The sequence below is a fragment of the Pezoporus wallicus genome, unplaced genomic scaffold, assembly GCF_028554395.1.
Source record: "Pezoporus wallicus isolate ANWC-B61680 ecotype Strahan unplaced genomic scaffold, APGP_CSIRO_Pwel_v1 contig_3486, whole genome shotgun sequence".
Lineage (NCBI taxonomy): Eukaryota > Metazoa > Chordata > Aves > Psittaciformes > Psittacidae > Pezoporus > Pezoporus wallicus.
Genome location: NW_026642292.1, coordinates 4,482,512 through 4,507,307, shown reverse-complemented (window position 1 = coordinate 4,507,307; position 24,796 = coordinate 4,482,512). Strand labels below are relative to the sequence as shown.

Here is a 24,796-nt window from a genome sequence, read left to right as displayed (position 1 = left end):
CCTGACTGGAAGTCCCTGGGACTAGGAGGGTGCCAGCCCTCTCCCCTCCATCAGGGACACACAGGGGCCTTCACTTGCCAGTGAAGCCACATTGAAACACCCCCTGGAGCTGGAGGGAGCCCCAACACCTAGAGATGCAGCTCCCAAACCTCCCATGCTGGCAGTAACTTCTCCTGCTCCTGCCCTGCCAGAGCTGATCCTTTCATCACTGCTGCAGCAGGACAGCCACATCCCTCCCAGGCATCCACGTCCTTAGTGTGCACCCCAACACTCCATGCCTGAAAACGCTCACTGCCAAGCAGCAGCCAAAGAAGTGATGCCAAATACCAGAAGCTGTTGGGCAGGAGTTCATTTGAATTATTTTTTAACCTTAATCACTACTCTTGACAAGCTTACTTTTATTAATTAACATCCTCGGGTTTATGTAACTTCTCTTTTAAAGGTTTAATACTACTGTGGTAAAACTTTTACTGTTAAAACCAATGCAGAAACCATCATGTAAATCCCCCAAGCGCTGCACACTTCTCCTTAGCCTCAAAGTGCAACCAGCCAGGCTGAAACAGCATGCGAGTGTGGGGAGAGCCTGCACAGACCAGGACTGGCCATTGCAGTTGGATGCCACATGGCCCCTGAGTGGCATAGGAAGGGGAACAGCAAGTTCCCCTCATCCATGAAGCAGCCAAGGAGAAGCTTCCTGGAAGATACGCCCAGCTGCACAGGCACAACTTATCCAGTCTATGCATGCTGGCAGCACAGAGGTTCACATCACCTCAACACTCACCCTTTTCCTCCCAGGGTATCACTGCCCCAGACCCCACATCCCTGTGCCCTGTGCCAGCCACAAGCAGCACCAGCATTACAGCTCTGAGGGAGACTGCCCTGACTACAGGCTGCTGTGTGAGAAGCGGAGAAGAGCTGCCTTGGATCCTAACACCTGCTGCATCAGGCTCCCTTGTTCCTCAGCGCAGGATAGACTATGGGTCACCTTGTTTGATGGTAATGCTGAAGCCTTTGCACATCTTGCCCTCCTGCCCTCTGCTTGAAGCTTTCAATAATAACCCTTGATTTTGTTTTAACCCCATGCTAGGGGTGCTTCACAAGCATGCTGATGTCCAGCTTGCCCTTAGGGTTTCCAGCTATGGGCACTGCCCAGGTGCAACTTGCAAGGAGCAGCACAGGATGCATTTGGCAGCCAGCACCAGTTCCCTGTAGGAACATGAAAGGGGATAAGAGGATCCCCAGGAGCACTGCTAGAGGCACACGGAAACAGGGGCTGGCCAAACCCAGGCAGAGTGGGGAAAGCAGTAAATGGCAGCAGCCACAGCCACCTCGGTGAGGGCCACCAGCCCTCTCCACACCCCAGAATGATCCTTTCCCCCAGGCCAAGTGAATGAGACCTGGTGGGATGTTTCTTGGGTGGGAAGGCCCACAGCAGCCTGCACCCCCTACCCTAACCTTCCATCAGCCCAACAAGGGAGAAGGAAAGCCACAGGACAGCAAGTGAGGTATGATGAATAAGAGGTACTATCTCCACGTTACAGTGTGGTGAAGGGTATTTCCCCCAAGGGTCTCCCAGTACCCACCTGAGCTCCAGCACTTGGGTATCCCCCAGCCTGGGAAGCAGCCTGGTCCTGGACCCACTGATTGCCCATCTCCAACAAGGGCAGCCTCTTGGATGCTGCAGGAGTTGCTGCTGGGGACAAGCCCTGGGCCATGGCAGGACTGCCCTCCTCCAGCCTGGGACAGAGCCCTGCCTGCAGGCAGTTGCTGAGAAGCAGTCAGGAGTGCTCACAATTCCAGCGCCTGCATCCCCCCACCAGGTTTTATTGAGCAGGGCAAGGCTAGGATGTGGCTGCAAGTATGTGAGGAGCCCTGGCAAGCCCAATTCCCATTCCTTCCCCTCCAAGAGGGCTTTCCAGGCACCCTCCTGAGCTGCCCCATGCCAAGGCTCAGACGGATACAGCCCTGCAGTCTTGACTGCCCCGGGTTTCCTTCCTCCCCAGCTGCAGGGCACTGGCAGGACAGAGCAGTTCTGCAGCTGCAGCCCTCCAAGCCTCCTCCACCCATCCCCATGATGCTGTCCCCAGCCAGCTCCAGCAGCACATCCACCAGCTCCACTCCTCATTGCCCGCAGGATGCCCTCAAACACCAAGATGCTGCTTGAGCTCCTCATCTTCAGCCCCAGGCCTGGTCACAGGTCCTTTTGTCCTGCTGCTGATGGTGCAGACGGGGTGAGCGGGTCCTCAGTTGTAGGCTGCATTCCAGCCAGGGCCAGGCAAGAGTCCAGTTAGCTTTTCCCTGCTGGAGTCCTGCTCCCCACTGCTGCATGGCAGGACACAGCTCCACAAGTTCCTCACACCAGGGGAAGACACTGCTGGCTCAAACCCAAGCAACAGGGGCAAGGCCAGGGGCAGAGCGGAGGCTACCTGCGTGGTGTGCCACATCTGTAAAGAGAGCATGGCACAGGTGAGCACTGCTGGGACTGAGGAACGCCAGGACCTCTGGGCTCACCCGCTGTGCCCCAGGTTCCCCCTTCTCTGTGCTGAGCACCTCCTGCACCAAACCAAAGCAGCAGGGACCACAGGCAGCCCCTTAACAGGGAAGAGCAAGGGGAATGGGGCTGTAGGTGCTGGCTGAGACCTGAGCAGCAGGCTTCAGAAAAAAAAACAACAGGGAAATACAACGTAGAAGTGTCAGCCATAGGTACCACACCCCAAAAATGTATGCAGTGAGAGTCCAGCCTGCTTTGTTACAGCAAGTGGTTTGAAGAGTCAGCTAAATGTAAGGAGGGAAAGGGCAGAGTAACCCAAACAATGACCAGCCAAGGACAGCAGGAAGGACACAGCTGACAGCAGGATGAGGCTAAAACTGGAAATTTAGGGATCCAGGAAATCCAGTGTGGTCTGTGATAGTGATAGAGCCACATACCAGCAAGTAACTCCATCCATCCATCCCCACCCTGGATGGGACTGGCCAACTTTGAGCAGCTGAGCCTGGAAACTACTGAGCCTTCAGTAAGAGGCCCATTTCCCTGCAGCCACTCATTGTCCCTGCTGTACTGCTTTCTCCTGTGCCTGCTCTTCACAAACTCCTCACTGCTTACAGTGTCAGTAAAGACCTAAAGGCTTAATGAGGCTGTTCATCCCAAAGAAACAAACCCACAAGACACCACCCATACCTGCCCATGCTCACTTACAGTTCACAGCCTTTACGTCTCGTCCTCTCTTGTCTTCTCTTACCTCGGCCCTTAGGTCTTCTCCTTTGAAAGGAAAGGACCACAAGAAAGGCTGATGTGTGATGAGACACACAACCCCAGCCCGTAACACTGCCCCTGACATCACTTACCTTCCCAGCCTCATCAGGTCCTGACGGGGCCTGTGGGATAGGAAAAGGACAGTGAAGCAGTTACTAGGGCAATGCTGGCTGTCAGGCTGCTTCCCCAGTGTGCAGCACAATCTACCTGTTATCATTCATGCTTGAACCAGACCAAATACAACTTCCTTTCATGTTATCATCCCCTCAGACAGGAACTGACTGCAGTAGACAGAGAGAAGACAAAGACAGCAGAGGGGCAGGGGGATGGTCAGCTTTGGCAGCTCCCCCAGGGAAGTGACATTCTGCCCATGAAGTTGGGAAGCACAGATTCAGTTTCAGCTGCTCTCAGTGACAGCTTTCATAGCTCAGCTGGTTAAACAACATGCAACGTCCTGAGTAACATGTGGGATTTGCTGCAAAGCCTCAGTAGTGGTTCTCAGACAACAGCCACAACATACTTGGCTTAAGCATTCAATATAGATGGCCAAGGCCAGGACATCCACTGCACCCACACTGCATTTCAAAGGGAAGCACTATAAAGGCATGGAAGGCAGCTTAGGGAGAAGCCAAAAGGTGCTGCAGAAGCAAGAAGTTTACAGAGATTCAAAGGCAGCCTGCACGAGTGCTTGTAGGAGATCCCCTGGGAGTTACCCTAGGTAGGAAAACCACAACAGGCTCAGGAAATTCCCTGCATGGAAAATAGCTGGAAGCAGAGCAAGAGGGGGGAAGTAACATATGTGCCTTTTCCTACTCTCCCTTCTGCATCCACCAGCAGATGCTTCAGAGACAGAGTAGAAATGGACAAGCCTTGGGTCTACTCCAGCACAGCCGCTTTTACAGCTGCAGGGGAATACCAGCCCTGGGATCCTCAGGCTCTTCTTCCAGGCAAGCATCTTGTGTCTAACAGCTGCCCAGCAGGACACTCAATCCCCAGTTTTCGCAATACTGGATCACCCTGGGGTCATGATGGAGAGCAAGAGCCAGGACCCCCCCATGGAGGTGGGGTTGAAGCATACTTGTGGCAGCGACCATCTGTGAGCAGCCCCGGAGCTGCTCCTGGCTCCCAAATCACTGCAGACCCCAGGCAGGGGCCCCATCCTGCCCAAGCTCTCACCGCTTCTGGGAACAGTGAGCACCGCAAGGTGGTGTCTGTGGCAGGTTGGTGCTGCACATCCATACCAGGCTGGCACTGCACATTTCAAGCTTTCATTTGTTAGTTTGGATGTAAGCCACTGCTCTGCCTCCCTGGATGGATGGATGGATGGGGCAGCCAGCTCTTCAGCTTTCTCTTTGGGCCACAGTCATGCTTAGGTATGGCAAGCCATGGAGGTCTCTGCTGAGCCACCACCAGGCACCTGCCTCAGAGCCACCAGCCTTTCTGTTACCCACAGGCCAGAGGATTACATGCCAAGCACACCAAGGCAGCCATGGGGTTGGAAGGCACAGACACTGCTGCTCACAGAGCCAAGGTGCACCAGCAGCTTTGGCCTTCAGGCAGAGCATGGTGGAGGGAGGCTGCTGCAGAAGTTCAGTGCAGGCTGCACCTGAGCAAGGGCCAAAAGCACCAGGAAACACAGACAGCAGGGAGAAGGGGGTTCCAGCAGAGCCAGGGTGCCCCCCTCAGCTCACACAGGGTGAGCTGGCAGGGTTGCTCTCGCTGGAGGGGCACAGGGGTGCAAAACCAGCCAGGGGGGTTCCTACCTGCACTCGCACTGCTTGTGCTCGGTGAACGCCATCTCCACGTAGGGAGCCTCCCCATTCGGCTTTATCTTCAGGAGCTGAAAGAGGAGCAAAGGTTACTTCCCAGCCAGCAGCAGGAGGGGGCTGGAAGGGCTCCCACGGCGCTGCCTCATCACCGCAGCCTCTCGGGCAGATGCATGTCTAACCTGTTCCCCGGCACCTCCGGCAGCAGAGGCTCCACCTCTACATGCAGGCAGCACCGGCCAGGCCCAGCCGCCCCTGCAGCTTAGGAAGCTCTGCTGGTGTTGCCCCGTGTCTTCAGGGCTGTAATTTAAGCCTTATGTTTTTGGGATTTCTCAGCTTTAGAAGAGATTTCTGTGTCCCTGCCTTTGTGGAGAGCTTTCACGCATTTGACCACTTTGCACATGTCCCTTCTCCGATGGGAACACCCATGTTTTCCAGACCATTCCCATTGCTGTTGCCTCCTTCCCCTGCCCCTCCTTACCACAGCACCAAGCCTGGAATCATTACCACAATGCCTTCCCAGCCCAGGGCTGCAGTGTTTGCCCTGTTACATGTCAGTCCATGACCCAGCCCAGAGTTTGGGTTGGACATCTAGGAGCTTCACAGGGTATGCTCATCAGTGCTGTGATCTATGGTAGCTCTTGTGGAAGTACCTGGCCTTGCCATCCCTCACACAGCCATCTCCATGGAGGGAGACCTGTGCATGGGGAGCTGCCTCCGTTTATGCCAGGCTCTTGCGCCACTTCAGTGGAGACTTTTTGGAGACTCCAACCTTCCTTCAAACACTCTTTCAGCCTCCAAGGGGCCAAATTCACTGGTGATTTATTGCAGGCACTCTCTAGCCCATCATCCATGGGCAGAGCAGAGCTTTTCTCTGCTACCTGAAGCAGGAGTGGGTTGATCCCTGGCAGCACAACGCAAGGACTGAAGTGTGAGGGCAATGGCTGCTGGCACGCTGGGAAAAGGTGACTAGCAGCATGTTTGCAGTCCAGGATCTCCCACCCCACTTCACACAGCTCGCACAGTGGGGGCTGTAAACGTGGCTGGTGCAGCCCTTCATGCTCACCATGCCCCCAGCACACACTCTCTGTCAGCACCACCACAGACATCTCCTGACACATAGACCCTTGCTTCTCTCTGTGATTCAGGGGCAGCATCTGCTTTACCTCACCAGGCAGAGTCATGGGTACCTGGGACACTCGCAACCCCACTGCAGGATAGGGAAGGTTGGAAAGGTGACAACAGTCAGCAAGAGGGACCACACTGAGGGCAAGGAAGCAGGAAGCAAGGCCAGTGCCACCAGGGATGTCATCTGGCCTCAGGGACAAGCCCAAAGAGCAGGCAGTGGGACCCTCCTGGTTTGGCATGTTGTGAATAAGCCTTGCCCCTGCTATCCATGCTGCTACGATGCCTGGAGGATGTGAAGCTGCAAGTTCACCCTCCCAGTTATTGGCCAGGAGGCCACCACATCCCTGGTGCAGCCACAGAGCTACAGCAGCAACATTTACCTGCATGGTGACCGTGCTTGTTTCCACAGGGACACAGCGGAGACCCTCATCCCCACAGCAGCCTCCACAGCGCTGCAGGGAGACGCAGGAGGGTCTGAAAATGTACTCCACCTCGTTGGGGAACTCGCTGATGACGTCCACAAGCTGCTCCAGGGGCCGGCAGAAACTACGGTTCCAGATCTCCCGAAAGGTCAGGACTGCAAGAGACCGGGGTGAGGGGCTGTAAGGAGAGACCCAGAGAGGCTGAGCCCAGCCGGTCGCTGCCGGGGCAGGTGCAGCAGCCGCGGTGGGGTCCTTCCATCACGGGCACCCAGGGATGAAGAGGACCCCCTTGTGCTCCAAGAAAGTCCACCACCTCACTGGCGGGGACACAGCCACAGCCATGGGCTCGGTCTTCACCTGCCCTCCAGCTCTGCCTCCTCCTTCTCCGCTCTACCCCCTCGCCTCCCTGCCCAGCAGCGCGGCAGAGAACCGTCCCTTCGGCTTCCCAGAGGGAAGAGCAGAGGGGAGCCGAAGCAGAGCGCAGCCCTACGCCAGACTTGCCGCCTCCCGGCGCCCAGGGTGTTTTCCTGGGCAGGAACACTCCTCTTCGGCTCCCGCGGCGGTGCCGAGTGCCGAAAGCGGGGAGCGCGGGCTGATCCGAGCCCCGGCAGAGCTGCCCGCTGCCCGCCCGGGCGCTGCCGCGGGGCTCCACGAGGGATAACAGCCCCACGCGTTACCGAAACCCGCCCCAGCCCTGCGCGTAGCCCCCCCCCCCCCCGCCCCCCGCTGCCGGGTCACGGGCTGCCGTCCGCTGTCGACTCACCGGCCGGCTCCGCGCTGGCGGTCCCCAGCGCCTCCGGGGCCTGCAGGGAGGGAAAGGCGGGCGCTGGCTGGGCTGCACGGGGGAACCCACCGCCACCCCCCCGCCCAGCGCCGAGAGCCGTTGCACCGGCGACCACCGACGCCGCGGGCAGCGGCACGGGCCGAGCCAGGCTGCTACCGCCCCGACCCCACTCCCTCATCCCGGCTCTCACCGGGGCAGGAGGCGCCCCCAGCGTCGCGGCCACCAGCAGCCTCAGGAAGGCACCGAGCAGCCGCATCGCCGCTCCGGCAACGACTCCGCGCCGCCGCTACCGCCCCGCCGCCCCCGGCATGCCGCCCCGCCGCCGGGCCACCGGCCCCACCGTGCCGCCTCCGCCGCCGCCGGGCCATAGGAGCGCGCTCCCCTCAGCCGCCCTATTTCACCGCTGCCGCCCCGCCCCCGCCCGCCCCGGCCCCGCCGCGGGGCGGGAGCAGGTGCCCGGCCCCGGGGACGGCCAGTGCCCCCCGACGCAGTGGAGCCCCTGCCGCCAGTGCCCGGCACCGGACATTGGCCCAGGGGGCTGTCCCGGCGCTTGTATGGATTGGCCTGTGACAGGGGCAATCCCGGAGGGCGGGAAGCACCGGCGCTCTGTCGGGGCTTCGCCGCTCGCTGGGTTCCCCGGACCCTGTTTGCCTCTCCCAGGTTCAGCGTGCGCTGCCCCATGCCGGTCGGTCCACCCCTGCCCACCCAGCAGCCCCCTGTCCCTCCAGCCGCCCCATTCCCCCCAGGGTGCCCTGCACCTGCCTAGCCAGCTCGTCGAAGCCCTAGCAGGGGGTTCCGGCCCCTCAGCCCGAGGGACAACATCCCCGTCCTGTCTGCCATGGGGTGTCCCTCTCTCTTGGGGGAAAAGGGGGCACAGTGGTTCCCTGGAGCAGATCAGGTCCAAACCCTGCCGCCAAGGGTAAACCCAAAGGAACTCTATGGCCTTTTCTGTTCTATTTTTAAGTCCCAAAGGCCAGGGAAGCTGGAGCTATGAGAGGTGGGAAGAGAAGTGCCAGCGGGTCCCAGGGAAATAACGGGATGTGTGTCCCTGCCAGGATTCACGTTTCTGCTCTGGGAGAGCAGGGAGGCTGCTCCAGGACTTCCGTGCCCACCTCTGTGTAAGGTCTGTCCCTGCAGCATGAGGACGCCAGTGGCTTGTCCCCAGCCCTGTGGGGTCTGTCCCCAGGGAACGCGGGACGCGCCAGCTGCCTGTCCCCAGCCCCGCCGAGCCATGCAGGTGGCAGCAGCTCAGGCGTCAGCGGGAGCTCGGCTCTGGATAAGAGCGCTGAGTGTGTGAGAAAGCTGCTGGAGCGGGGCCTGGCAAATTAGCAGGGAGATGCAGTGGAGATAAGCGCACAGACACGCCGGCCCCGCCGGGGGTCCGGGAGCGCTGCAGTTCATCACTCAGCACCAACAACACAGCGCTGCCGGGGAGGCGTTCGGCGCCTGTTCACGCTCTTGCCCCTGGCTGGACAGCGAGGAGCAGGTAACAGCCTCACCACAAGGGCTGGAGCGTACCTGTGCTTTCCTTCTGCCACCCCATGGACCCACCTGGGCCAAGGGACCCCACCACCACCTCCCCAGGGATGGTTTTGAGATGGAGGACGAACAGAGCATTTCCTTCCACTCGAGAGCCCGGACCAGAGGCTGCCCTGAGCAGCAGCTGCTGCCAACTCACTGGACAGACAGAATCCTGTTATTGTGAAGACCGTGACCACACGGGGCCTCACGCCTGTCCTTGCTGAAAGGTCCCTCGGGGCCACCTCTCAGACACAAGGCCAGCCTCTGGCGCTGGAGCAAAGGGCTCTCCCCTGGCAGCCGTGTGGTTGGGGAGACCAGCCCTTAATTGTTGAATGCAATCCTGTTCCTGGTCTGAAGCTATTTCCTCAGAGGCCATGGATAGAGTTTACATTCCTGGGATGAGCATCCCCTTTCTAGGCAGCACGCAGCAGAGACAGGAGCAGAGAAATAATATTTGGAAACTGGTAACCTGTGACCAGCAACATCCTCCTGCAAATGGGAGAAACACCCAGCTGGCCGGGGCCATGGCTGCTCGCTTTCCCCTCCACCATGCTCCTTCCCCGGGGGCTGAGCCCACCCTTCCGCAGCTGCAGGACGAGGCTGGAGGTCAGCGCTATAAATGCACCAGCGCGTCCCTCGCACTGCCTCCCACCTGGCCCTGGGGAGCAGAGCTACGCACTTTGGGAACAAGGGACAGAGGAGGCTCAAGGGACATAAGGCAAATAGAGACATTCCCTTAAAGGGCAGATGCCTCCCCCGTGGTGAGCCCCGTGTGGCAGCTGCGGGCTGAGAGCATCACCTCGAATATGCCACTGCTAGCCTGTGCCACCTTCCTGCAGTGCTGCAAGGGCAGCGAGTGGGGAAGGATGGGTGTCCTTGCTCTGGGTGAGTACTGGCAGTCCTGTGGGGACAGACACCCAGCTAGCTAGAACCTCACCGTGGCACAGCCCTGCCAGGGCACGGGCTCACCTCTGTGTCTTCTGCACCTTCTGAGTGAGGGCCCTGGGCTGCCCATAAGCCCTGAAGGAGCCCCACACAGGCAGCTGCTCTGCCCCACGAAACCTCATCCTGCTCACCACGGGTGAGGTCCCTCTAAGTCCTCTTTTCCATTAATCTGCCATATTTGAGCAGCAAAATCCCATCACAGGCACCTTCTTCCCTGCAAAATCCCACGCTCAGCATCTCAGATGAAAAGAGCCCAACAAAACCTCATCCCTGCATCGCTCTTAAGCCAACTGTAGCCAGGACCTCCTGTGACACCCCTAAAGGTTTTAGGGAAAACCCCTGAGATCCTCTGGGCATTATTTCTGTGCTGCTGTTATTTAGGACACCGGAATCTGGTCAGAAGCCCAGAGGCTTCTGCCAGGAAAAGTGCTGTATCCCTGTGCTCCATTGCAGGGCACAGCCACCCCCTCAGGCTTCTGCTGCCACTCCTGCCCAGCAAGACAGAGTCCCACCTACAGCTGCCTACATCTTGCACTGTGATGGGAATCCGAGGGTCAAAGCAGCATTAATACGTAAAGCACTGGGCTTCCCATGCATGCCTTTCGTCCCAAAATACCTGTGTTTCACACCTAGTGTTTCATTTGATTGCTTTCCCCAGCCCTTAGACTCTCCTAAGCTCCCCAGTAAGTGAGCACTGAGGACTTGGTCTGTAGCTCAGGCTGAGATAAACCAGCTCAGTCTTCTGCAGGCTGTGTCTCTGCAGTGGGAATGGAAGGCAAAAGGCAGAGGGCTGGAGACTGGCTGCTTGGAGCTGGGTGTACCTGCACATGGGAATGGGGATGAGCATGGTCTGGGAGGGGCTCTCCTGGCACCAGCCTCTCCGCACCGGGAAACCCAGGCCTTTCTGCCAGCGGATTGATGCTGATTTCTTCCAGGAAACTCGGGGCTCACCAGCACCCTTGCAGGCACGCAGGGCTGCACCAGTGATCCTGAATGGTCAGCACTGCTCCTCAAGGAAACAACCTCCAAACAACCTGCATGACACCGGGGCCTGAAGAGCTCCCGGAGCCAAGCTGTGGTGGCAGCACATCCTTTGCTCCTGGTGGCTGTGGGGTCAGAGCCTCCTCCCGGCCCAGGTGCGCAGGGGGATGTGTTTGTCGAGGGGCAGGCTGACAATAGGGGGAAATGGGCCATGCTGCTCACTCCGATGATGGTGGCTTGCAGCCCCGGCCGCTGCTGCCCGCAGCAGGAGGAAGCGTCCGGCCTTAGTCAGCCCTTGCCGCACGTGGCAGGAACTCTGCTGTTTGTTTTGGTTCCTCAGGAGGGGAGTTCGGCCTCCCCAGGGGCCGGTGACCAACACCACAGGCACCTGACAGCACGGCACGGCCCCGTGTTGGGGAGACTGGGATCTGCACTCCCTGGATTCCAGGCACCAGGGCTGGCCCGGGTCAGGCACAAGGTTTGGAGAACATGGGACAGGCACCAGCACTGCCCAGGAGGGCTCAAAGCAGGAGACCTGAGCAAGAGGAACCTGTGGCAAGGCCTGGCTGCTACTCCCAGGCACAGCTTAAATCCCCAGCGACACAGGGACAATGGCACCAAGGAGGAAGTCCTTGAGACCACCAGACCCAAGCCCTGGGAAGCCGCAGCCCTCAACAGCCAGCCTGTGCTCCAGAAACACGCTGATGGCTGGCTGACCCAGTGCTGCTCAGCCTAACGCTCCATCTTTCAGTGCAGGGCTAGTTTAGTGTTGAGGCTGAGCCTGCGCCTGGGGCAGTGGCTTCCCCACCAGGGCAAAGCTGCGGGTAGGTGCCAGCAGCAGATGGGAGGGTTAATAATGACCAGCCCTCAGTCAGCGCTGCCCAGTGGGGAGGTGACAGAGAGCACACGCTGCTGGGCACAATGCTCAGTGGCCACATGGGCAGCCCCATGTGGCAGGGACCATCCAGGTCAAGGTAGTTTGCAGGGGAGCAGAGCCCGGCAGCAGGGTGAGGCACTGGGAGCTGAACCGCAGCCCCAAGCATACGTGGGTGCCTACAGGTAAACGTCTTGTCAGCGGGCTCCTGAGGGCAGGCAGGTACTGTGCCAAAACAGCCCCTTGCGCACAAGGTGCTGAGAGTCTGGGGTGGACATGCAGCACCCATGGCACGGCTCAGTATGAGCTCCTCGCCTGGAGCCCTGTGTGGGAGCAGAGGCCCCAGGAAACCTATGGGAATTTCCTTCTGGCAGCTGCAGAGCTCTCTGCTTGGGAAAGCCCAAACAAGCTGTGGCCAGGACAGGCTGGTGCAGCAGTCTCTGTGACCCTCTACTACTAGCAGAGATGAAACACCTCAGGCCCACACGGGGCAGGAGGGATGGGGTATGAGAGCTCTGGGATAGATGGGGTTCTCCCAGCAGAGCAGCCCCTCTCCCCAGGGAAGAGGCAGAGGTTACTTTTCCACTGGAGAACCAAACATACTCTGCACATCTACCATATTTCATCTCCCCGGGAAAAAAGGCATTGAACAGAGAGCAGAGAGGCCTGGGCACGGATCACCCGCTGCTCTGCCACTGCCCCTCGCCTCCCAGCTCTCCTGGCCCAGCCAGCCGGTGGGCAGGGGCTGCCAGGCACTTTTCTCCCCTGCCAAACTCGAACCCGCTCCACACCCAGTCCAGAGCTTCTGGCTGCTTATCGTGTGGATGCAGTGCTCCTGCTTTTAGCTGTCATAATATTGACACAAAGCAAAATAATAGTGATGGCGAGACTCTGCCTGCATCTGGAAGGCAAACAAGTGAGGAGACAGGGAGCAGCAGGCTCCACTTTTGTATGGAAAGAGCCAGCAGCCCGGGCTGCTTCCAAACTGCTTCCCAGCATCATGCCTAATAAGGGGGGGCAGATTTGGGATTCGGGATTCGGGGGAATGGAGGCTCTGCAGCACGCTCCCCTCTTCGAGGAGCGAACGTGTGCATCGGCAGGGCTTCTCCCCAAAGGCTTTCCCAGAATGTGGGCGGAGGAGTGGCTCATCTCTCCCTTTCCATGAAACCTGGCAGCCGCTGAATAGATGCCATCACCCGCAGCAGACAATGAGCAAAGCGAGCCCGGGGCCAGCTGCAGCACCGGGAGGCAGAGGAACTGCGGGGAGCTGGCCGGTGACCAGGAAGCAGCCCAGACTGCTGGTGTCATGGACCCCTTGGTAACCATAAAGCGGCTGGCCGTGCTTTGTCTTGCCCCAAGGACCTGGCTTCCTGCAGCCACACCAGCTTTGCTCAGCGGCTTCTCTGAAGCCGGCCTAGAGGGACGGGCCCCGGCATCACCAGCCAGCATGCCACATGCCCTCTGAGCGGTGACAGTGTCACAGCCAACACCGGTGCGGTGCCACTGAGCTTTCCGAACCACCGGTGCCTTTGGTGGCACTAAGCAAAGCCAACACCTTTCCCATGTATGGAGGCCCAACACACCATTAGCAATGCTGGGGCTGGCACCTCCTGTCCAGCCCCGCACTGCACTGCCTCGTCCCTCGCTGGGGCTTGTTTTCCTACATGACACGCAGCGACTTCCCACACTTCCCTCGCCTCTTCCTGACCAGCCTGGCCTTTGAACCGGCTTCTCCAGCTGCTTGCATCCCGAGAGGAGACCTGGGGAACTGCCATAGATGAACGAAGCAACAAGTGAAGCTCCATATCCAGGGGAGGTGATGAACACCAGCTTCCCATGCCTCTCCCAGGGGCCAGGAAGGGTGAGGGACCCCCCAGCCTGGGCTGCTTCCACAGTGAGCCCTAGAAAACCCCTCCTGCTTCCAAGCCTTGGTCTCTATTTTTGAGGCTCCATAAAGGAGGGGGGCATGAATGGCAAACTTGCTGTCAGAAGATGGTCCTGAGCCAGATTCAGAACCACCTACTCGTTTCCCGTAGGGAGCGTGGACTCTGTCAGTACTGCAAGGGTCTGGCTATGGGCTCGGGCTGCCTGTGGGTGCTGTGCTGACATGAGGATGAGCCAGCAGCCGCTCTCCAGGCAGACAGGCACACGTACATGCGGGCTGCTGAGCAAGGAGCTGCATCAAATCCTTCACTAACCTGAGGTGCTGAATCCATCCTATAACTCCCCGTAGCAAGCCCTTGGCCACCCAGGCAGTTGCAGTAGCCATGCTTCCCTGAGGATGACCAGTTTAGGGGACAGTTGTTACCAGGGTCATCAGCAAAGACCAGCAGAACACGTGCCCTGATACCTGCAGTGTCAGCTGTGAATTTTAAGCATGCTAAAACTGCCGATGACTCAGGCAATGTGTGCGTGCGCCTCCAGACCCACAGAGCTGAGCTGTCCAACTATTCACATACCTGCTTTTGATCACCAGCTGTTTGTTTGAGTTTTTTGTCTTCTTTCCCTAGAAGCTTGAGTTTTCAGCTTGTGCATTCAGCACGCAGCTCAGCCCACCACTTCCATCACCTTCACTTACTAAGTGACCTACTTTCTCCCCTGTAGCACACAGAAAGCACTGGTTTGGGCTCCCTCAGCCCTTCAGCAGATTCACTCCTGCCCCCTTACAGCCCAGCCTCCACACAAGGGCTCTAAGAGTTTTGGGCTTGAGTTGACCCCTCCAATTTTGTTTCAGGTCTTTTAGCATAGACTTTCTAAGAGCAGCCAGTCACACCAAAGATACCTTTGGTGCATCTTCCTCCTTAAGATTGTGGTCATGTGCCCCCTCCTGCCATGCACCATGCCATCCTCATCTCAGTCACTCATGCTCAACAAGTGGCTTAGGCACACAGCGACAACCCTACGGTGCCTCTGTCCACGGCACCTACCCAGTCCTCACAGCCTATGCTGTCCTGACAGCCTGCTGTTGCTCCTCTCTCTGCTGGCTCTCTCCTGATGGCTCCTTCCCTTCGCCTGCACTGAGTGTGAGCAGCTCACTGCTTACCCGGGTGTTGCAGACAAGTCCAATTACTAGAGTTCAGCAAACTTTGATTCCATTCCTTGGCATTTCATCCAGCCCACTTATCCACCGAGAGTTTCTAATCCAAACAGCCTCCCAGCACACGATGTTCCTGTGCTCCCAGGCTCTACCCAGCCTCCATCCTGCCTTTTCCTCCCTCACACAAGCACTTGGAAGGATAACATTCAGCCCCTGGGGATGCAGAATTCACTGGGTGGAGGGAAGCAGTGTCTCCAGCAGTCATCCCTGCTGGCACAGAGCAGGACACTGTCCTGGCCAGGCTGGCAGCTCTCCGAGGAGATGAGCCAGACTTCAGCTCCTCTGCAGGCCCAGAAAACGTGCTGCCTTGCTCGGCCAGCCAGCTCATCCCTGCTCAGCTCTTTTGCCCACAGCGCCAGCACCGGCTGCAGTGTGTCAGCCTCCTCGCTTGCTCACACACCAGTTGGGAAGCCACAGAGGCCAACTCTGCCCCAGGGGACCCGGATATACCCGAGAAGGGAAGGGAAGCATGCTGTGCAGGAGTCAGCTGCCTGTGGCCACTGCAGGAGAGGGGGGTCGCACTCTGTAACACCAAGCAGCTGAGGACCACCAGGTGAGTCTCCTTCCAGCTGCCCAATGGTGCACACACACATACCCCCCCCCCACCCCATTGCCTCTGCCACAGCGACCATGTCAGCACTCCAGGCAAGATTTCAGCTCAGGACACCAACATGCATCTTTCCAGCTGCCTTCCCCACTTGCCCCATGCTCCCCACAGTACCACTCCTCGTCCTCACTCCTCTTGAGCCCTCTTGGGCACTCCTTGCTTAGCTCACTGGGTTCTGGTGGCAGCTGCTGGCTAGTAACAACCAGATGTCTTGTAACCACAGTCCCTCCGAGCAGCCAGAGCCTGGAATTTGCCTTTCAGCTCTGAGAGAGCCACAGGTTCTGGCTCAGCTCAGTTACACAGGGCCAATAGCGCCTGAAATCCCCATTCAGAAGCTTTCATTCATGAAATACAAGGCAGCAGACCGAGTGCAGGACTCTGCCCCGAGGGACATCGGACTGCCAGCTGTCTTTGGCTGGCTGTGGCAGCAGCGCCCAGCAGAAAGTGCTGTGGGGACAGGGCAGGAACAGTGTGAGCAGGGAAAAATCTCTGCAGTCAGGCCAGGCCCTGAGAAGAAACTGGCCTGCATTAGTTACTGGGACCAGAGCAGGGAATGTAAACAGCCCAGCATCCACAAGGAGGTCATAACCTCAGAGTCCGGTTTCCCTTCCTCTTCTCCCTCCTGCCTAATCTCCCGGAGCTGCTCTGTTTACTACCCAGACAAGTAAACAAGCAAAGGAAAGCTCTGAAGCAATGATTTTTAATTTATTTTATTTTGCCAGTTGACTGCATGCCCCGATCCCAGGGCGGGTCCCCCAGAGTGGGACCAGGCTCGGCACCCCATGGCAGCCGGCACACAGCCACGCACAGGCAGAGCCGGCAGTGGACGCAGGAAGCACACCCCTGCCTTGCCTGCAATGAGCTGCACAGAGGAGCAAAGGGGAAACTGTGTTACCCTGCTCAAATGCAGGGTTGGGCAGACCTTGCTCCAGGGAGCCTCCAATTCACGCAAGATGGAAGAAGACAGATCCCTAAAGCTGGGGAGAAGCGGGAAGAGAAGGCAGCAGGGAACAAGGATGTGTCTGGTCACCACAGTGGGGCCCAGCACAGCCAAACCACCAGCAGGTCAAATGCTGTAACCCTCTGAGTCTCTCCAAAGGCAAAGGACGAGACAAGCTCACGAAGGAGGGAAACTGACTTCCAGCCAGGGCAGCAGCAACCCCCAAATCACACCCAGGCAAGCCCAGACAAGTGGCTTTTCACCAGGTGTTAGAGGGATGCAATGAGCTTTCTTTCCCAGGCTGTCAGGGTCTCTGACTTCCAGGCATGCAGTGGCACTTGGGGAAGTGGCAGGAGAAGAGACGTGTGGAAGGGCTCTCAGTCCAGCCCAGGCTTTGGGTGACGAATCACATCAGTGCATCCTTGAGACCCTGTGCACCAGGGTATCTTGGTATCTTGCTGAGACCCAGTAGGCCCTGGGTGGCAGCTGCCTGCAGGGCAAGTCCCCAGAGCATCAGGCAAAGTACAAAAAGGATGCGATGAGCACCCAAGGCTCTACAGGCCCCTGCGTGAAGCACCCACTGAAAGCTTCCAGCATAAACCAGTCTGCTTTGATTTCCTAATCTAAAACAACAGGACACAGAGCAGAGACACGGAGCAAAGCAGCACCGCAGTGAGAATTCCGTGGCTCCTGCCTGCTCCCTGAACACAGAGCTCCAGGAACTAGATACAAAGGAGCTACATTCCTGCCTTATCCAGGGCCGGTTCTGGCTCTGCCAGCATGAACAATTGGACTGCCAGGAACTGCGCCTTTCCCACCCCATTTGCTTTGGCTCTTTGTGTCTAGAACACCGCACGGTCCAAAGTAAATTACTGCACAAGGACGGGCTCTCCCTGCTGCTCCGCAGAGCCGGCTGGCTCCTCCCGTACTGCCCAGCATACTGACGCTGCGTTCCCTGCCGCAGACTCGCCGTGGCGCCGGCCCGCAGCGTTGTCCTGCAGGGAGGCGTCACCGGCGGCGTGCAGGCTAGGCGCGCGGAGGTGAGCGGCCCGGCACACGCCTCCCGAGCTGTGCCCGGAGTCACGCCGGGCCCGGCGCCCACCCCGGGGGCACGTCCCTGGGGAAGCCGCCCGCGCCCATCCGCACCCGCGCCCCGACAGACCCAGCTCCGAGCGCGGCCACCGCCAGCCCCGCCGAGCCGCGGCCCGCAGCCGACCGCACTTCTCATTGGCAGTGCTGCCTCCGGAGGGTGGGAGCACGTCGGAGGCTCCGCCAATGGGGAAGCGGCGCGGCGGAAGCGGTACAGCTCGGCGGAGCGGAGCGGAGCTTTCTCGTAGAGCTGCCGCCATGCCGGGTGCCTCTGAGCGCGGCTCGGAGCTGTCCGAGCAGATCGAGGCCTTCGTGGCGCGGCTGCGGGGCGGCGGGGAGCGGCCGCGCTCCGAGGACACTGCACGGCAGACGCTGTCGCTGCTACGGAAGATCGTCGCTCACGGGCGATGGAGCCGGGCCGGTGAGGGCCGCGCTGCGGCGCGCGCTTCTCCCCGGCAGCGGGAGCAGCGCGGAGGCAGAGGCCGGCGGCGGGGATGGGCTTTGGAGGGTGGGGAGGCCTCGAGGCCGTCGAGCCGCGCTGCTGCAGAGCCCGGCGCGCCGGTCGCGGCCGTCAGCTGCGAGGGAGCAGCAAAGCGGAGCGGCCCGGGGAAGCGGGGTCTGGGTTCCCAGTGCTTGTCCTGCCGCACCGCAGCCGTCTGCAGCCTGCCTCGCTTCCCGGCGGCGTTGGGCGAGGAACTGGGCCACTGGAACAGCCGTGCGCTCCCCTGAGGAGTGTCCGCCCCAGCGCTGGCTGTTCCAGCAGCCGTCAGTTTCCTTTCACTGACCTTCCTGCTTATGGGCTTCTGTAAGTTCAGAGGCTGTGTCGCGTCCATGTGACTCATGGGCAGAAAACCCAGCGGAACGAGCTGCTCTGCAGGTGGCTTCTTGCTCCTGCCTCCGTGCTCTCTCTGGGGGTTGTGTTCCCAGCACCAGAGCCAGCCGCAGCCATTGGGCTGTTGTGGGGTGGGTGCGCTGGTTTGACACTTGCTCTGGGTAGCAGTAACCAAGGCCCTCCCCTCTTTCAGGGGAGCTCATGGAACTGATCCGGACAGAGGGCCAGAGGATGACAGCAGCCCAGCCATCTGAGACAACTGTGGGCAACATGGTGCGGCGAGTGCTGAAGGTTATTCGAGAGGAGTATGGCAGGTGAAGCACCCTTCTCTTGCTGCCTGTACCCCTCCAAGGAGCTCAGAACAGCCCTTCCGTGCAGTGTTCTGCTGCTTCTGTGAGACCCCTTTGGTTTCCATCACTCCCTTTTCCAACTCTCCTGTAGGGGGGTTCGGTGAGTTTGACATCAAAGGAAACCAGTCATTCTCAGCGTAGCAGATGACACTTCCTCTAGTGAAACTCTGCTTGGCATGTGTGTTGCGAGTGCATGAGAACAGTATGTGCCCTGACCTTGGGAGGGTCCATCCTACTGGAGCAGCAGCTTTGATCCTGCTCCTTACCTATGGGCTGCAGTGTTTGCACACAGTTTAGGAAGGTGCTTTCTGGCAGATCTTCAGTGCCTGTCTGCCAGAGACAGCTAGGGAAGCTCTGTGGTGTGATGTGCCTGCTGTGCCTGGTTTTCCTTCCTCTCTGGTCACATCCAGGTGTGCTGTGGGGATGGTACTCCATCTGGCCATGCCCCTGTGCTCTCTCCCAAGGCTCAAGGGCTGCTTCTCCCCGCAGGCTTCATGGGCGCAGTGAGGAAAGCGACCAGCAAGAATCCCTACACAAGCTCCTGACCTCTGGAGGACTGAGCGAGGATTTCAGCACCCCTTATCCCCCCCTCAGAGCTAATGTTATTGAAGCTATTAACGAGCTACTAATAGAGCTAGGTAGGGATGGGTCTGAACTGCCCCAGGAGTGGAGTTTCTGTGGGATAGGACTGATGCTTCCACCTCCTCTTAGGTGGAAATTAAACAGCAAGGTTCTGGGAGGCTTAATCTGAAGGAACTAAGAAATAGAAGTCCTGCTGCTCCCTGGACTAATACTAAATCCTCTTTGGCTTGCAGGGAGATGGGTGGGACATTGTGGAGGGTAAGTTAGCATGTGCTCTTGGTCTTCTGGGAAGTCTTAAATTGACTTCTCTGAAAAAGAGTATCAAAAATATGCCAAGGTTGGACTTAATCCATGGGCATGTGACCTGGCCCTTGTCACAAAGCACGGCGATACGTTCTTCTGTGATCCTGTGATAGATCAGGCACCTGACCCTTCTTCTGGGGAGGCCTAGGTTGCTCTGCTTCTCCTTTCTATGTGGTTCTGGTGCTACTGAACTGTAAAATCACTGAGTTTCTGCCACTAGTTGTGCGGGCATGGTGCTGTCTGGAGCAACGCTGACACAGTCCACCCCCCTCATTCAGTACAGCTATTTCTATGAATAGCTAGGGAGCATGGGGCATTGAAGGGCCAGCTTTGTGGTCCCTCTCCACTGGTAAAAAGAACAAGGAGAAAAGCTGCTCTGGCTCTACCAGTGCTTATAGCATTGCTTTAGTAAAAAATGATCTTGCAGGACAGGTCTAGCAGCACCAGTGTTGCTTTTCCATCTATGGCTTAATTCTGTTACAGAGGGCACCACTGATAACATTGCTATGCAGGCGCTGGAGCACATCCACTCCAATGAGGTGATCATGACTATTGGCTACTCACGCACTGTTGAGGCGTTCCTGAAGGAAGCTGCTCGCAAGAGGAAGTTCCAGGTCATTGTAGCGGAGTGTGCACCGTTTTGCCAGGTAAGGCCCAGGCTGGCTGTCTTCAGGTGCTCCGCTGTGCCATGTGATCTTACTGAGCTCTTGTCTCTGGAGGCAAGCTGAGCATTATGGAAATTCTTCTGCAGTTGAGAGACTGAAGACCACTCGTTGGCCTACCCCATGTCCATCAGGGAAAGGGCTCTGTTTGTGCTGTCACTCACTATTTTTGCAGTTCTGACAAGAATTGAGTGCTAATGTCTCTACAGCTGCGCTGCAGGAGCTGTGTCCAGGGGACCAATTGGATTATTCCTCTTTTTAGGGTCATGAAATGGCTGTCCGACTGTCTAAAGAGAACATTGAAACTACTGTCATGAGTGATGCAGCTATTTTTGCTGTCATGTCCCGAGTCAATAAGGTAAGAAGCGCTCCATTGGAGGAGGGAGTTCACAGCAGGCTTGGTGCTTGGGAATCCCAAACCAGCTGCAGGTCCCAGCAGTGATGGATGCATTTCTTCACTGAAGACTCAAAATTGTAATAGGCCCTGCTTACAGCTGAGGTGGAGATTCAGTGTGGAAGCCTGAGTCAGTATGATGGTGACTAACTGCATGCTGGTAGATTTTTCTGCCTTAGTGGCTAACAGGCAGCACAGTTACAAGACACTAAGCCACAAAAGCCTCAAAGGATTAGCCTCAGTTTTTAAAGAAAATAGAACAAGAAGCAGCATTTCCAAAGGGGAGAAACCCATTGCCTGGAACACAAGATGGGTGGTGAAGGGAATCACCAAAGTGTGCCTTTTTGAACAGACCTCTCTTCTGTACTTTTAGAGATGAAAACTTGGCACCCCAAACTAAAACAAAACAAAGAAAGAAAAAACAAAGAAAAAAACCCAAACCTGCCAATCACCACCAACCAAAAAGGTACTTGTAACATAATAAAATCCAGCCACACCATTTTACATTGAGATTGCAGCCAGCAGTCAAGTTACTTGCACAAAGCTTACTTTTGCAGGCTTGTAAAACAGGAGGGAACACAACCCAGTTTCTGCTTGGTGTTCCCTGCAGTAGAACATACATTTGTCCTCTCAAGTTTTCTGTGCTGGCCTCACCATGCTGGAGTCATGCTGTTGTTAGAGGGGAACACCTCGGTGCAGAGCCAGTGCCAGATGAAACAGATGAGGCATCCAGCTGCCCTGTAACTCCAGCCGCTGGCTGGCTGGCTGTTCTGACAGACTCCTCCTCCAGCTCATCCGGCAGCATCCAAGCCAGGAAGCTTTCCTTCCCCAGTTTGCTGTGGAACATGTTAGCTAATGCTGATTTGCCTTTTAAGGTCATCATTGGTACAAAGACAATCCTGGCCAACGGCGCCCTGATTGCTGTGAGTGGGACACACACTCTGGCACTGGCAGCTAAGCACCATTCCACTCCGCTCATCGTGTGTGCCCCCATGTTCAAGCTTTCACCACAGGTATGTACAGCAGCTCCGCAGGACTGCACCTGCTCTACATAGAGATGGGGGTGATTTTATGCTTATGGGATATTACATTGGAGAGCACAATCTGTCCCAAGGTGAGGTTGGTAAACGTGCCATCTCCCACATGGAGTGCTGCTGCTTCAGAGAGGAGATTGTCACCCATATCTGGCACACCTCAGGATCTCCTTGAAGCACCCTCCTCTGCCACACATGTTGAGTAAGCAGTGCATTGGGTATAAGGATGTAGACCACTGCCTAGTAGAGACTGACATCACTATACTTACTGTTCAGCCACAATGGATTTCAGTTTCCATGTTCAGCATTGAAAGACCCTGTGTACTGACAGAGGTGGTAGAGATAGAAATGCTCTAAACTGTTTCTTACACTCAGTACTTTCTCAGTATTGTCAGGTGAAATTGCAGATGAGGAAGTCACTTCTTTGCTCCAGTTCCCTAGGCTTTGCAGAAGGGCAGCCAGGTCATAGAAGGCTCTAAAAGCCCTGAGGAAAAACCTTTCACTTGTAGATGTTACAGAGGTTCTAGGCACAGGAGCTGTGTAATCATTGTAGACAGATGTAGTGTCACCTGGCAAGTCATCTTCCTCTGCTTTAGTTCCTTCCAGCACCCAGGATATGTTTTCACTAGGATAACGAAGTGGTCTCCTTTTCATGACCTTTCTGTACTCTTTCTCCTTCAGTTCCCTAATGAAGAAGATTCATTCTACAAGTTTGTGTCACCACAGGAAGTGCTGCCATTCACAGAAGGTACTATAACTTTTATTTATTTTTTTTTCTGTAATAAGATCAAGGAATGGTGTGGGTTGGAAGGGACCTTATCTAGTTCTAACCCTCCTGCCGTTGGCAGGGACACTCTCCACTAGACCCTCACACAAATTTAAACGTAAGACTGTCCTGTAGCCCAAGACAGAAAATCCTTTCCTATTTTCTTACACAGGAAAAAAAGATGTTGGGAACCATTCTGTTTTATATGTAACTTTCCATTACAGAAAGTACAGAAAAAGGATTTCCTTTGAACACTATCTTTGCACTTTTGCTTCTGCTCTGAAATAGTGGTTTATTATAGGATTGTCACAATGGTGCCAGGCAGTTTCCTGTGGGACAGAACAGATGCCCAACAATGAAGGTTTCTGTTCCTTCCTACAACTCATGCTAACTTCTTGAAAGTTGGTTATGAGAAACTTGGTTATGAGGTACTGGGTTGAAACCCAGTATCTTTGCAGTGGGCTTCCACACAAGCACCGTATTTAGAAAGGCATCAGCTCCCAAGCCTGTTTTCAGACAGCAGTCTCTTTCAGAGCCCCATTTCTATGTGACAGAGACTTCTGAAATTAAGATACCAGGTTTGACAAAGGTTTTTTGGTTCAGACTTCTGAGCTTTTCTTTAAAGAATAACTTTTGCAGCATTGGGATTCTTGCGTTCTGATTACATACTGGCATTTCTTTTGGCAGTTAGTAAATTGGGAGGATCTGGAGTTTTTATCAGTAAAACCTATCAAAAGAAGTGCTGCCATCCACCCAAGGTTGCTGTGTACCTGTAATTCAGTGACATCAGTGAGGAAGTTGGAAAGTATTCAGGAAATTCCATCACTGACGGCAGGGTGGCATATGCATAGCCAGTTTCTTCAGGGACTCGGGAAGATGTGCAGAAGACTGAATGCTCCTTTGAGTTGTTCTGCCTAATGTTGCTGCTGTTCACTTTACAGGGGAGATCCTGGCAAAGATAAACGTTCACTGCCCAGTGTTTGACTACGTCCCTCCAGAGCTCATTACTCTCTTCATTTCTAACATTGGGGGTAATGCACCTTCCTACATCTACCGCCTCATGAGTGAGCTCTACCATCCAGATGACTATGAACTCTAATGCCATAAAGCATGTCAGTCTCCAGACTCTTCCTTTCTCTTTAGAAAGATACAACAGCTAATTAAAGTGTACGTTGCAAAGACGTGTTGCTGTGAGGAATTTGCTCAGCAATGTCCTTCCTACCCAAAAGCAACAAAGGCAGAACTCTTACACAGATTTTGATCTGTGCTGTGTTAAAAGCCATGTGGAGCTCTGAAAACCCACTTCCATTTTGAAACAGCAAGGCCTACGTGTAACTGGAGCATCTAACCTGTTACTTCAAAATATGCCGTGATAAAGGTTGTTTACAGTGTTTAGCATATTTTCCCTATTTGTTTCTTTAACTAACAAACAGGCATTTTACCAGTGTAGTGAGTTGCCTGCACCCATGATGCAGTAGCAGGCTTTAAAGTGTGCTTTCACATACGAGTGAGATATGAATTCATTGGCAATTGTCTTGAAAAGGGATGTTTTGGGTAGAGTTTTCTGACAATTTTTGGTGAGTTGCTGAAATACCAGCTTTTTTGTAAATGCTGGAACGGAAATTCCATTCTTGATGAAAGGCAGACCTTGAGAAGTTCCATCAGCCAGCGCGTTCACCTCTATGTTGGAAGGCGGAGCTCAAGCTCTTGATTCACTGATTGTAGTCTGGGGGTCTTTCCTCTCCTGTACTAATTGGGTGACTGCGATTAATCTTCCTAGGTGGGCATCTGGTCTTACTTGGGAAGTTTTTTATTTTTGTGATAGGCAGCATGGAACATCTTTCTTAGAAATATCAGGCTCTTGCAGGTCAGTCAGATCACTTTTCCTTAGTCCCTTTTATCAGTGCATGGCAATACACTACATGACAGTTAAGGCATCAGATGAAAGCAGTTTCCACTCCTTGTTTTGCTTTTGATTGAGCAGGTGTCAGTATATCTCTGATTTGGTTTTAAGTTGGATGTTTGTGATTAAACAAAGACATCATCTTTTTCCATTTTGAAATGAACTCTACTCCTCTACCTTAGACGGAGACAGTAAAAAGAACTGAACCTGTAAAAAAAAATGTCTGCCTATTGTGAAAAATGCCATGGGCTATTTAGTTACTTCTGTGGGGTAAGTTTCTGTACCCTCAGAAGATGGGGCTGTGCTAGGATTTAGAAATCTCTTACTCAAGAATGCAAACAGCAAGGAGCTGGAGAAAATGGCTGGGTGTGTCATTCATTGCCTAGTTAAATAAAAAGAATGTTTTCTGCTCCTGAGGTGGCCTACACATACTATGAAGCTGGTCAGTCTTCATTCCAACTACTGCCATGAGCCCAAGGAAAGAGCTTTGTGTTAATTTTATTAATAAATACCTCCCCATTTTCAAAGCACTATAAAATAAATTAAAGTCTCTCTTATACAGA

General features: G+C 55.7%; 2 protein-coding genes across 2 annotated transcripts; one reads left to right on the top strand and one right to left on the bottom strand.

Annotated features, from left to right (window-relative positions):
- Positions 1 to 1,794: 1,794 nt before the first annotated feature.
- On the bottom strand, positions 1,795 to 7,706 carry PGF (placental growth factor). Its single transcript, XM_057428583.1, has 7 exons — positions 7,544 to 7,706; positions 7,333 to 7,372; positions 6,528 to 6,724; positions 5,017 to 5,093; positions 3,346 to 3,375; positions 3,197 to 3,259; positions 1,795 to 2,444 (listed from the first exon to the last, which is right to left on the bottom strand). Exons 1-7 carry the CDS (start codon positions 7,607 to 7,609, stop codon positions 2,423 to 2,425), a joined length of 495 nt encoding a protein of 164 aa, XP_057284566.1. The 5' UTR covers positions 7,610 to 7,706; the 3' UTR covers positions 1,795 to 2,422.
- A 9,928-nt stretch (positions 7,707 to 17,634) lies between these two features.
- EIF2B2 (eukaryotic translation initiation factor 2B subunit beta) lies at positions 17,635 to 24,647 on the top strand. The gene is made up of 8 exons (XM_057428693.1): positions 17,635 to 17,828; positions 18,433 to 18,553; positions 19,079 to 19,227; positions 19,958 to 20,121; positions 20,399 to 20,494; positions 21,406 to 21,543; positions 22,246 to 22,312; positions 23,272 to 24,647. Exons 1-8 carry the CDS (start codon positions 17,666 to 17,668, stop codon positions 23,427 to 23,429), a joined length of 1,056 nt encoding a protein of 351 aa, XP_057284676.1. The 5' UTR covers positions 17,635 to 17,665; the 3' UTR covers positions 23,430 to 24,647.
- The last annotated feature ends 149 nt before the right edge of the window (positions 24,648 to 24,796 follow it).